Raw genomic sequence first — 13932 nt, forward strand, 5'->3', positions numbered from 1 at the left:
TCGACCTACTGGAGCTATTGAATGCTAAAAAAATGGCACCGCTGTTATGTTCCTGGAGAAATAGCCATCACTCTAGAATGATAAGATGAGGCAAGCATGAAGGTACAAGCTTTGCAACCTCAAACGTCATATCATTGAATTCAAGACAGTAGTACATGACTAATGTGATAATTCCTGTAATTGAGATTCATTTCTGTTTTTTAAATCGAAAATTGTGCTCTTCTGCTTAGTAAGTATAACCACTCTATAAGCATGACTAATGTGATAATGATGACTTGTTACAAGATCCAAGCAGGATACATGAACATGTTGTATAAAAAAGCTCTTAGTTAACTGCAATTCTGATGTCCCATGCCATTACAAACAGGGAGCGTGACAGGATGATAACAAGTTTTAGTCCTACTTTTAGTACACCAAGTTACTTTTAGCCCAGTCACTTCTCATTCGACCCAAAACCAGCTTACGGAAAATTAAGAGAATGAAGGATGCTACATCATGTTTATGATAGAGGCGTATAGTTATCTCTGCTGCATTCTTAAGAAGCTGCTTCCTTGCTGCTTATATTGATGTATCTATCACTTCCCTGTAGGGCATCATATCAGGGGGACAAGCTGGAGTTGGATGAGAATTGATGGATGAGCTTGAATTTCTTGATGTTGCACTGTTCATGTGGAGCTGGAGGCGTATAATCTCTCTCTCCATAATGATTTTTTCAGGGAGAGAACAAGTGTATGTAGTACGTACCACTCTGTTTGCACCTTCTTCACCTATAAAATATATTGATTATTCATTTTGCTTCAATTGATTTTTATTGTGTTACATGAACAAGAAAAGGGGTGCTCCGCATGCGATGCAGGAAGGCAGAGGAGGGGCCGGGGAAACCGGAGAGGGCATAAGGAAGACAACGCGGTCATTGGTGGCGGCGGTCGGACTGAGGCATGGTGGTGGTGGTGCTTGAGGGTGGGCGGCTCCTCCGGAAGGAGATGGCGGCTTGTGATTATATCATAGAGGATGGGGTAACTGGTCAGGGACGGGCTGGAGGATGATATCTCTACTCGGTCGCGGCGCACCACAGTGGAAGAAAACCACCAAGGCGCCGATTCAGAGCAACCCGTCGCAATTCCTGGTGTATCTGGTGATTCAGGGTGTGGTTGAACATCAGTGGCATGGGAATCCACCTGGCCCCACCTTCTGTGTTAAAATGATGGCTCACAAGAGTGATCTAATATGCTTTGGAAGATCTTATGTTTTTGTAAGGACCCGATGGCAAATTGCTTTGCCTAATATAATGTAAGTTGTTTGTATTGGTCTCCAAAAAAATGAGGATTGGTTGGAGGGTTATTTATGCAAAAAATTATTTAAGAGTAACTTGTGTTTGGTTATTCTTTTTTTCTGGGTTAGTTCAATCCAGAGTAATGTGTGGTTGAAAGGAAAAGAAAATTGTGAAGGAGAGGAAATCCGACATGTATCATTTACATCTTGACGCATTTTGGAGTTCGTACAATGTTGCATTATATCTAGATCCTTTCATACATATATTAAGTAAGGAGTTTGTAATGAGTTGATAGCTCAACTGTAATGCTATGCTTAAAATAAAGAAATAGAGGAAACATAGTTCCCTTTAAGGCTTTCCAGTTGTGAGGTTATTTTTTTTTTTTTAGATATTCACAATTGAAAGGCCGAATGCAGATGAGGCCTCTCTACTCCACCTCCACCTCTTCTACCTCCTCTCCCTCCTCTTTTGCCTCTGGGGGTTGTTGAGATGTCTCGACATCGACGGCGTTGGACTCCAGTATGTGAACGAACGAACTATAGATGCGATCCAGCGGAGGTTTAAATAACAAAAATTGCGGGCATAAAAACCAAGACAGGGACAAAACTGCGTACATAGATTCATCAAGCGTGGACCCCGCCGTCAAAGAGGGTAACAACGCAGGCGGGGAGTTAGATGAATGGTACGGTGGAGGGTGGCCGCAGGGGATGGTTGCCTTCCGCCTCTGCTTTGCCGCGGCGGTAGGTCTCCTGCTCGATTTACTGCCGCACCGGGCGATCGCCTTGGCCGGTCACGGTTTAAGTTGATGCATTATTTGTTTGTCTAAAATAAATAAATTAAAAAAGTTAGCTTTCAATAACCGATCACGGTGATTGTCAAAATTTTAATATTTCACTAATTTTTAAATAATAAAAAATAAAAAGGTCGCGTGCTAAAAGCTGCTCGCTCGTAACAAAAGTAAATCGTGCATTAGAAAAAAAATGTTCATGTTGTCCAACAATTGTTCACGGACATTCAAAAAAATGTTTATTATTTTACAAAAATATTCTATTTTTGAAATAGATTCACCAATTCTAAAAATAAATCATGCATTTCGAGAAAGTGAATTATATATGTGCATTGAGAAATAAAACTGGAAGACCCGTGGCAACGCACGGGCATTTGTACTAGTACTAATCAATGTCTTCAGTTTTTCGTAGGTTCGCTAACTTTTTTTATTGAAAAATAATAGAATTGATGTGATACATTCGGGAGACATCACCGGTGCGGCTGCCCTCCTTTCCCTGCATCAGCGGTTTGGCTGCACGCGGAGGAAGAAGGCAAGTCGTTTTGGTGTTGGATCGCTGCTGTCCGTTGGATTGAATTGGACGGTGGATACAAGGGGTCAAGGCAAGCTATGCTTTGCCTGCACTGGATCTCCGCCGCCTCGCGCTGGATTGGCTTCTCCATCGGCAGGTCCCGGGATCCCCTCCGCAAAAACCCTAAACCGGCAAAAAGGAAGGCACGTTAGGAAAAAAAAAAAACCAACCGCCTCCGCTTGTTCGTCAGAGATGGAGCACGACGGCGAGATGGCGCCGCCGATCCCCTCCCACGCCAACGCCGCCGATGCGGATGCCGCAGCGGACGACTGGGCTGCGCGCGATGACTTCGAGGAGTCGCCAGCGGGGTCCCACTCTCATCCCCCGGCAGCCGCGGCCGCCGCCGTTGAAGCCCCAGAAGAGGCACCGCTAGCTCCTCCTGCCGAAGGTATATCCGGGCCCTGTTCCGATTTTCTTCTGCGCCGCTGTGTAGTTGCTGGTTCCCAACGTTGGATCTGAGCTCGCTCGGTGCGGATCTACGGGCTACTGCCATCACAGATTGCACACCTCTGTTTAACTTGGATGCAGTTCTAATTCGTAATCTTCTACTCTCAGATATCAAGGAAATCGAATCAAATCTCCAGTCACTGGAGCTGCAGCCAAGTGGTATGTATGGAAGCTATGGTTTCGGTTTTCAGCTAGCTTACGCGTGACTAGTTTGTGCTCATGTTTTCTTTAGTACTCTTTGCTCTAATTTTAGTCTCAGTTCGAGTGGAATAGGCCTTCACAGTTGATGTCATCGACTTGCTTTGAGGGAAAGCAAAGAATTGAAACATGCTGTCGATGGAAAATATCGTTACCTTCAGCTGGACCACCTTAGGCATTAGTTTTAGGCATGATAGTTTTTTGTTGAGTGCACCTTCTGTGTGACTGCAGTAAATGGATATTTGTTATTGCATCTATAAATCCTTTTGTACCTTGTCTAAAATAATCTTTTATGTTGTTCAGATGCCCCACAGGACAGTGGTCAAACGGAAGCAGAGGAGCGGAATAGAAAGCGGCACTTGAATGTTGTGTTTATTGGCCATGTCGGTAAGTGTTCCTTTAATTTTGCCATCCTTTTATCTAGCAGGAATGTAAAGAGGGTATTGTGAACCTTTGGTCCCCAACAGGATATCTGCCGGTAAGAGGAAGGCCAGATGTCATGGCTTGAAGAAAACTAGGGTTTCTAGAGTAGAGGTATAGACATGTAGTTTGATGAGAGAACGCGAGGGTTGAGGATAACAAATACAGGAGAGATTTCTTGCCTGAGCAATAACGTCTCAGGGCATCTTAGGATGCTACACCTTATCTAGAATATTGAATCAAAACATATCTTCCGGTACAAATCAAAATCCTAGATTCTGGCTTGACTTTCTTTAGCTCATTTTTGTCTCTGAACTCTAGTTTTGACCAACTCCCTTACTGAACAATTACTGGACGCCGAATTGAACAGAAATATCTACTAAACTTATAGTCCCAGGACTCACCTTACACATGACAACTCCTTCTTTATTGTTTATTCCATAATGAGCTGGTGACAACTCCTTGCTTGACCCTGTAATGAACTACTGTCAACCCCATTGCTAGACTTCTCTTGCGCATTTTCGCTGCGGACCAATAGACCACCTGGGTTAAAATGCTCCATGCCAATCGTACTGCTGCACACACACTGCACCTGCTACTAGAGTTGTTGTCCACAAGATTACATGACAATAAGGCGCAATGCTGGTGTCATATCTTTTGAGAGATCAGCTCAGCTACAACAACATTTGTAGGTGATGATGAACAGCTGGTACATGTTCTGATTCCGTTGTAGTTGCATATTGGGGCGGGGAGAATACACCGGATAACAGAAGCTTCATGCCGTCGTAACTTGAACCATGGTACCTGCCATGATCCAAACTATGGATGATACATTTGTACCGCATCGGTTGACAGTTCAGAGAAGATGGCTCTGCCACAAGGGTAACCTCCATTTGTGTTTGCCTTCCCTGGGGATAGCAATAGTTACTTGGTCTGGTCATGCTGGTCCTGTTTGCCTTGTTATACTCTTCACCCTGCATCAGTTTCCTAAGGTCTAGTGGGGATTTTTTCTTCAAAACTTCTGTGGATATGCTGACCTTGCAACTTACCCCAAAAGCTCGTGCCACATCATTAATCTCCATCAAATGTTTAAATTGGCTCCACAACTCCTTAAGGATTAAAGATCTCATGAAGCAAATTTATGTTGACCTTGTTACTAACCTACTATTGACATGCATATGTTTGATATGGTCTCCCATTCTTCTCTTTAATGTATTTTCTCCTTGTAGAGGACTACAGGAAAGTGTTAAATCACTTTTATGTTCCTTCAGTCATCTGTTACTAACCTACTATTGTATTGACTTGCAAACACCCTCCTTAACGCAGATTTTTTCTGTAGTTTGAATGTCCTTGCCTATCTCGTCTAATTTTTCTGTGGTTCCAGATGCTGGGAAGTCAACTGCTGGTGGTCAGATATTGTTCTTAAGCGGTCAAGTAGATGACCGAACCATCCAAAAATATGAAAAAGAAGCAAAGGATAAAAGCCGTGAGAGCTGGTAAGGTCTTGCTTTAATGATGTATCATAGTTCTGTGGTATTGTTTGTGCTGCACGGTCCATATGCTTATTCCGTTTAATCACATAATGCACAGCTCACCAAAGATGATTTTTTACCACTTCATTTTTGTTACTAAGGTGACTTCTTAGAAAATCTGAGAATTGTACTCACCCTATCATTTCAAAAAAAGATATTCAGGATATTATCTGTTTAGTTCCACCAGCTGACTATCATTTCCCCTTTGCCACTATATTTGATCAAAACAACTCAAGATCTTGCCTAGTTGTGCAAATTGTGGGGTAAGTCTTGATGCTAATATAGATGTATCTAGACACATTTTAGTTGTAGATACATCCACTTTAACATCAAGTAATATGGGTCGGAGGGGGAATTTCCTTGCTTGTTTCTTACATTTGATTTCATTCACATCAACTAAAGAAGGCAAGTATCAGCTTATTTTTGTAGTAGAGAATGTTGTGTATCAGTGTATGTCACTTGGTTAAGTTCTTTCTTGAGCAGAACCTTGTGAAAAATGAGAACTGAAGTTATATGATTGAAAATAAGCTTATGCTGTTATGCATTAATTAACCATAATGCTAATACCCAGTAACTTGTTTCTGGTAATGCCAATTAATCCATTGTCTCTGTCAGGAAAATGCCACTTCGAAGCATGAAAATTTCAGTGTTATTGTTAGTACATGATTTGTCCAATTTAATTTTCTCTTTATGCTTTGCGGTTCGAAGTTGTAAGTTTCTCCTTACGGCATGTTGGGAACCTTTTGGTACATAGTTTGATTATACTTTGGTGCATTTGGTGCAGTTACTAACTTAAATAATTTCAAGCAACTTAAAGAAAAATAAGTCTTGGTTTACACTGGGCATTTGCAGGCCCTCTGTTGCATGAGGCTGAGGTCTCAACTGTCTTTGTTTCACAGGTACATGGCGTACATTATGGACACAAATGAGGAAGAACGGGCCAAGGTATATTTCCGTGAAATTGTTGCACCCATCCTTATAGATTGCTTTAAAAAAGGCTGCTGGTGGCTGCATTATGTTTAGTCCACAAAGACCTCTGTTGAAAATTTCCATCAGGATACCTTTTGCAGTTTTTCCAGTTAGCTCAGCCTAAGCATGTTAAATACTTCCATTTGGAGTTTATTTAAATTTGTGTTTTTTGTGGATAGCATGTGCTCTAAATTGCGCCCGAGTTCAGCTTTCTTTACTTGCCATGATTGTGTACATGTGTGCTATTTTTAATCTACTTCAGGGGAAGACTGTTGAAGTTGGGAGAGCTCACTTTGAGACTGAAACTACAAGATTCACTATTTTAGATGCACCGGTAACTTTTTTTTCTCTTTTCATACGAGCTACTTGTTTGCATGTATTATGGTAAGTTGGCTCATAGCTTATTACTTTGAGTTCATTAAACTATGAGTTTATCTTTGTGTTGCTTCATGGAACAATTAACCTGGATACAGGACAATCTTGTGTTATATAATGTATTTGTAGCAAAACTTCGTAATTGAAAATGTACAGTTCACTCATTTTGATCTACGTTTCTAGCGTATGGAAAAATCCACTATGATGAGTTTTTTCCTTTCTTGAATCAGTTGAAATCGATTACACGTTAGTTCGTACTCCTATGGAATTATTCTATGTGGATTCTTGTCATTCAACTGCATGTGTTATTGCTCTCTGCATCATTACAGAAACAATGTTCCTGTCTACGTTTCTGCATTTTCATGTTTTTAGGTGGGCTGTGTAAGAATTCAGGGAGGTTGTTGGTTTACTATTTTGCGTATATCAGTTCATTATGCACACCCTAGCGCAATACATGCAGCTCTCATGCTGTAATAGTTACTTCTAATTGTCAGTGATTGTTTATCTATCACTTTGATGTTTTCCTGTATGTTTCTTGTTTATATATTTGCTGAACTCAAATTTATTGCCGATATAGGGCCACAAAAGTTATGTTCCAAACATGATAAGTGGTGCATCTCAAGCTGATATTGGTGTTTTGGTAAGCAAGTTGACACTAGATTAGAGACTTATTTGCTGTGATTCGAGCTTGAGATAACTGGCATTTTTTGCTCTCATCAGGTGATATCTGCTCGAAAAGGTGAATTTGAAACTGGGTATGAAAGAGGAGGACAGACTCGTGAACATGTGCTGCTGGCAAAAACTTTAGGTGTTTCTAAGTTGATTGTGGTCATAAATAAGATGGACGACCCTACTGTTGGATGGTCTAAAGAAAGGTATAATTGTTGGTAACAAATATTCTGAGTATTAATATTTCAAATAGTTATGGAAAAGAGATCATGCCAGGTATATGTTCCTTTTGGTGTTTGCCAGGTATATAGGTTGGGTGATGAGATTATTCTTTTTATTTTCAGATATGATGAAATAGAAGGCAAAATGACTCCTTTCCTTAAATCATCAGGGTACAATGTTAAGAAAGGTAATCGATCGGTGATGGTGGTCCGTTCAAGTTTGGAACATTTCTATAGTAGAGGCTGTATGTCAAATGAATTTTGTTACTCCCTCCGATTCATATTACTCGACACTAATATAGATGTATCTAGACATATTTTAATTATAGATATATCCATTTTAGTGGCAAGTAATATGGATCGGAGGGAGTGCTTTTTTTGTCTGATTACTGAAATTTGATGCCTAAAACACACTTTATCTTCAATTTAGATAGTTACTTCCAAATTGAAACATCAAATGTATTTTGTACCGATCAGCATTATTGCATTAACGAAAATGTCATGATGTGCGGCAAATGTTTAACCTACTATTTTCTTGCATCTTTTACAGATGTCCAATTTTTGCCAATATCTGGTCTTCTGGGAGCTAATATGAAGACCCGAATGGATAAAAGTATCTGTAAATGGTGGAATGGCCCATGTCTATTTGAAATTATGGACTGCATCGAAGTTCCTTTACGAGATCCCAAAGGTCCAGTAAGGTATGACTGCACCGCTTATCGGGAAATATAACTTACGAACTGTCTATACCTGTCCTTCCGTCCGAATGACCTGCGTGCTGCTAGATGGCTTCCTGCAGCGTTGGTTCGTGAGCCAAGACCATTTATATAACCCATGGAATACGAGACCACGCCCTTACATCCCAAAAGCTAAGGGGCGCTGCATGGTCCAGCAGCCGCTGCAGTGTTTTGACTACTAGTGCTACCATGTGCTATGTAGGCTGTATGCAAACAGCTCACTGCCTGAGTGAATGTGAAGCACTGCATTTCACAACAAGCTTTTTCCTTGGTTCTGTCAAGCTAGTAGAGCCTACTAATTGTTACTTGAACAACTGGATAACTACATCAGCGCTACAATGATAACTAACAATGTGTCAATAGTGTAACAGCTGGGTAAAGTATATCAGCACTATAATGATATAACTTGTACATGAAAGACTGGGTTAACTACTATACCAGCCCTGAGCTGGTAACTGATAATTGAATGTTGGGTCTGAGGCAGCACAAGGTTGTGGAGGAACAACTCCACCTTGCTGCTACAATATGGACAAGACAAACGTTGAAGGAACCACTTCAGTGTGCTGCGCTAAATATCGCTCTAGGTGCGGGTGCTGTCACGAGTTCAGTCCAAAACTCTTGAACACACAAGATCTAATCCAAGATCTAAAACAAGAACACAAAGTTCTTTTATTGATAAGTAAAGGGTACATAGTCTGTTCCATAGCTATAGGTGAGAACGGAAATGGTGAATGGAACCTGGGTGCGCGCGCACCCATTTACGAAAAGTTCAAAAAAATGCTATTTAAAAGTTTCAAAAAAATGTAAAGTAAAATTTTGCATGTACATATTATGTTGATACTTACTCGTGTGAGTTTTCACGAAAAAATACCATTGTGTGTGGCCTGCATAAAAATGACAAAATGTCCAAATGAGAATAGTGAATAGGAATTTTACTATTCACAGGAATAGGAATTTGCATTTTGTCATTTTTGTGTAGGTCACACACAATGGTATTTTTCCGTGAAAACACACACGAGTAAGTATCAACATAATATATACATGCAAAAATTTACTTCACATTTTTTTGAAACTTTTAAATACATTTTTTTGAACTTTTCGTAAATGGGTGCGCGCGCATCCAGGTTCCAAACGTCCGGGTCGTAGGTGAGAACCTCTATTTATAGGCCTGATGAGCCTCCACTAGTTAGCGCTGCTTATAGTTAGAAGGTTCTAGAGAATACTACTTTAAACTAGGAAAGCAAACACAAACAACATGGTTACAACTCACACTACAACACTCTAGAAAACTACTACAACACATATGACTAAAGGACCAAATTACCTATAATATAGTAGAAGTGTGTAGAAGCTAGTACTGGATTTTACTTCTGTTTTATTTTCGCTACTGTCCCTCGTCATAAGGTGATCTAAATTTATGAAGTAAATCCATTTATTGGTGCATGAAGAATCCTTATTGCATGGGACTTTTCCATAATCTTATTGTCATATTAACTGACTGTATTCCCTTTGTGCTAGCATTGCATATTTTGCTTGATAATTATGTTGAATAATGTTAACAACCAAGGTGTACATATGCAGGATGCCGATCATGGATAAATATAAAGATATGGGCACTGTTGTAATGGGAAAAATTGAGTCTGGGACTATCTCAGAGGGTGATAATCTGGTGGTTATGCCAAATAAGGTATCTGTGGATGTTTTATTTTGATGGCAAGCATCTCTTAAATGTTCTTCAAGAGTTGGGGTATCTGATCTTTATTCGCTTGCTCTTTTACTAAAGGCAAACGTGAAAGTCATTAGTCTGTACTGTGATGAAGACAAGGTTAGAAGTGCTGCACCTGGTGAGAACGTCCGTGTCAAATTGTCAGGAATTGAAGAAGAGGACATTGCTGCTGGTTTTGTTCTATCAAATGTTGGTAAGTTGTATTTTTTTTTTGAACTTTCAAGCAGATTGGCAAGATTGTCTTGATGCTTTCCCTTGGATGAAGTCTGCCTTGTCTTTATGTTGTTTGATAATTACTAGTTTCTGTTGCTGCACTTTTTTGGCATGGGGACTCTTGGTTTGGTATTATCAGGCAGTGGAAAATCTCATTAGATGCATGTCTACCATATCTCAAGTTGCAAGAGAGCTTTCTCGAACTCCTGAACCCTGCTACTTCATGCATCTTTCCATCTGTGATACATATACTTCACGTGTCTCCCATTGAAACAGAAGAATGTATTCCCTATAGGCCCAGTTCTCTGTTCTTTGCGTTCTTGTTCATATTTTTGCTGTGAGAAAAAGAATAAAAAAATACAGCACTCGCTATGTAAATCAAATTAATATAGATGGAGTATGTTATAGAACTTTTGTCCTTTCACCTTTCGTTTCATGTGTTCTGGAACACAGATTAAATTCCTTTTCTAAATTGACTGAGAAAATACATAATGTGGGATTCCCAATTACACAATAGTCAACCCAAATGTATTAGTATGATTCACCAAAATGTGGTAAACTACAGTTGCAGAACTCTTGGATGCGCCAATCTTAATTTGTCGACAAATCATCGAAATGCCAGACAAATGAAGTGTGCCCTATATTTATATTATCCATGTATCCATTTCATGTTCCTTGGGAGTCTTGTATATTCTCCTGTTACTGTTTTGCACAGTGCCAATGCCTATCCTGTTACAATAATTAGTTACTCCTGACTAGGTATTTTGTTAGCACGACTCTTTCCATAAACATGACTTAATTTTGCCCTTCGGAGCACTTGAGCTTTTTTGTTAACTGACCTGTGGGATATTGCATGGTTGTCAATACTTAATTCTAGTTCTTGCAGGAAATCCTGTTGGTGCTGTAACTGAATTTAATGCTCAACTGCAGATACTAGAGTTGCTTGACAATGTAAGTTCCGCTTCAGCACGTCATACTAGTCAATATGAGGTTACAAGATAAAGATTGTGTTTTGCTCTTTTACTTGGCAATGTTTAGTTTGCTGTGTTCAATATCTGTGATCCATGCTGCTTCCTAGAGGTTGGCTGTTCGTTTCTGATTGGCTTGGAGGTCTTTGGTTTTTAGTGCCGTCAGTGATCAAACAAAGTTTAGGTTAGAATCATACAAAGCATACCATACTGCTGTTAAAACCTTCAATTTTATATGATCTTACTTCATGATATTACTGTATGTTCCCCTTTTCCATTATATGAATGGTTTGAAAAGTTATAAAGAATGTTGCCATTTAGTCTTCTAGTGTCTATATGTATATACGTAGTCGAGGAGTGTGAGATTTTATACTATGTTCTTGCTGCAATAGGCAATCTTCACTGCTGGCTACAAGGCAGTGCTGCATATCCATTCTGTAGTCGAGGAGTGTGAGATTGTAGATCTCATAGAGGAAATTGATCTGAAGAGGAAGAAAGAAAGTGACCCGAAGAAGAAAAAGCCAAAGAGGAAACCACTTTTTGTGAAGAACGGAGCTGTTGTTGTTTGCCGTGTACAGGTTATCCCATAAAACCATACCTGTGTCAAAATGTAAGCATTTTATATTTTCTAATCATCGTGGTTCTGCATCAGGTCAGTAACTTGATTTGTATCGAGAACTTCTCTGACTCTCCTCAGCTTGGAAGATTTACACTCCGGACAGAAGGCAAGTACACACTTATTTAGTTGTCTTATTTTATCTTGTGCTGAATACAGATGGTTTAAGTTATGTATTGTGCATGTAATAAAGTGGAAATATCCAGAGTGCTTCCTCCCCTTAGGGTGTTACCTCTATCTAGAGGTTTCAGAACCCAAAAGTTTCAAGATGTAGGAGCAGCACATTATTATATAACCATGTAATTTCTTAAAAACTAATCTTGACAATGGAAGGTATGAAGTTGATACGATAGGGGCTCCTGATCTTCACGGATTTAATGATTAATAACGAAGTAAACTCAAAAACACAACCCAAATCCTTTGGGAATCTGACTCAAATCAACATGTAGTTGAAACCGAATTCAACACACTCGCTCCGTCGATTCTCACAATCCAAGAGGAGAGGGGGAAGTGTATTTATAGCCCTACACCTAAAGCCACTAACTCATGGGCCTCAAAGAGGTTACTTGGGCCCTTTGCCTGTTTTCATTAAGCTCGTTGGGATACCCAGGTTCGGACTATCCGGAGCTTCATAGCCCAGAGTGTCTGGCTGGGGGCGGCTTCTCTTTAGCTGCCTCGATGATCCACACTTGAATGAAGGAGCTTTTTTTTCCTTCGCTTCCATGCTTTTCTCTTGGATGACTTGATTGCTGATGCATACTCGAATTTCTCGTTTGCTTGCATCCTTATTCCTCCAAATTTTAATGTGCAAAAGGTAGTATACCATCTCGAGAGTGGTAGATGGTCACACGCACAGGAGACGATTCACTTTTGTATGAAATGCTATGTCCATGAGTTCAATAGGATAGGCATTTGCATGACATGGTGACGCCCATGAAAGTCACCGTCCCAGATGGACAGAAGACTGATGCTGTGTTTCTAACCTAGAACTGACCAGGAATATCTGATACCGCTTCTTCCGTGATGAGTTTTTCGGCATTTCCAACTGGGCCTGGATGGTAGTGCAATGGGCCTTCTACTGACCTGTTATCTGATATCATGGATATGATAGTGCCCTCGAAACAAACACGTGTGGTGTATTAAATAGCAATGTTACATAACGCCTGACAAAACGTTTTCTTATTTCATTCAATTTTTTTTATCTAATTACAATTTCCTTTGTTAGAAGTTTTGTTATTCTATGATAAAGTACGTAACTGTAAGATAACACAAATGCGGATAGATTCCCAGCCACATATTTTAACCATAATGGAATGTCAAACTATAGGTTGACTTGCTAAAGTTGAGATGCAAAATGCGCAAGCAGTCATCAAAGGCTATGTTTCTTTTGTCAGATTCACCTTAGCAAAAGCTGTAGCAGGTGTTCTATACTTATCTTTTGAAAGTGCAAGTAATTTGGTTGAATATAATGATGTTACTGTTTTCCCTCTTTGACTTGTTCTTTATGTTTCTCGGACTCTGCCAAGCACCTTACATGTTTAATTGGCCGCAGGTAAAACAATTGCCGTAGGAAAAGTTGTTGCTGTTCCACCAGCTGGGAGCACAACATTCAAAGCTTAAGCCAATTTTCCAGAGGGTAGGTACAAGAGAACTATTTTGTGTGGCTCAGTTTTCTAATACTTTGTAGCTTGAGATTAATAATTATCTTGAAAATTACACTGGTTATACCTGTACTTTTCCACTTCAACGTTGCAACATGTACTTCGAAATTTGACTGTTTACAATACCTTATTTTAGCCAACACATGGATTTTAATACTGGAAATTTGTAGCCAAACCAATGGATGGTTTGGGTACATACTCAAATAGTACAGGTTGGTCTTGTCTGTTTCATCAATATCTTGTTGTATTTACACTGCTATATTTGGTGCCAGGGGAACAGCAAATTTCTTTGCAACGAGGCACATTCTTCCACCAGGTGTGATCAAGAAGCTGGATTGCATATTTTAAGCCAGTTTGCTTAAATGTTGAGGCTGTACAACCATACTCCATGCACCTTGGCCTCCATAACTAATGCATTAGAAGTTTACTTGTTTACTACCATTACGCAAATTTTGATTATTGTTTGGAGGGTATGAACAGTGTAGATTGTATTGCAGTGATGTACTTCAGGTTTGAAGGGAATGTAAATCTTTGGTGGAAGAATTGTCT

The 13932-nt window shown here is 39.8% G+C and overlaps 1 protein-coding gene across 1 annotated transcript; it reads left to right on the plus strand.

The window, feature by feature from the left end:
• Positions 1 to 2793: 2793 nt before the first annotated feature.
• Positions 2794 to 13932, plus strand: LOC124660939 (eukaryotic peptide chain release factor GTP-binding subunit ERF3A-like). The gene is made up of 17 exons (XM_047198790.1): positions 2794 to 3019; positions 3187 to 3237; positions 3580 to 3663; positions 5081 to 5192; positions 6128 to 6173; positions 6460 to 6531; positions 7150 to 7212; positions 7293 to 7447; positions 7586 to 7650; positions 8013 to 8163; positions 9781 to 9886; positions 9983 to 10118; positions 11025 to 11089; positions 11499 to 11684; positions 11759 to 11831; positions 13275 to 13358; positions 13656 to 13932. Exons 1-16 carry the CDS (start codon positions 2824 to 2826, stop codon positions 13340 to 13342), a joined length of 1629 nt encoding a protein of 542 aa, XP_047054746.1. The 5' UTR covers positions 2794 to 2823; the 3' UTR covers positions 13343 to 13358; positions 13656 to 13932.

This window comes from Lolium rigidum, chromosome 6 (assembly GCF_022539505.1).
Source record: "Lolium rigidum isolate FL_2022 chromosome 6, APGP_CSIRO_Lrig_0.1, whole genome shotgun sequence".
NCBI classification, from domain to species: Eukaryota; Viridiplantae; Streptophyta; class Magnoliopsida; order Poales; family Poaceae; genus Lolium; species Lolium rigidum.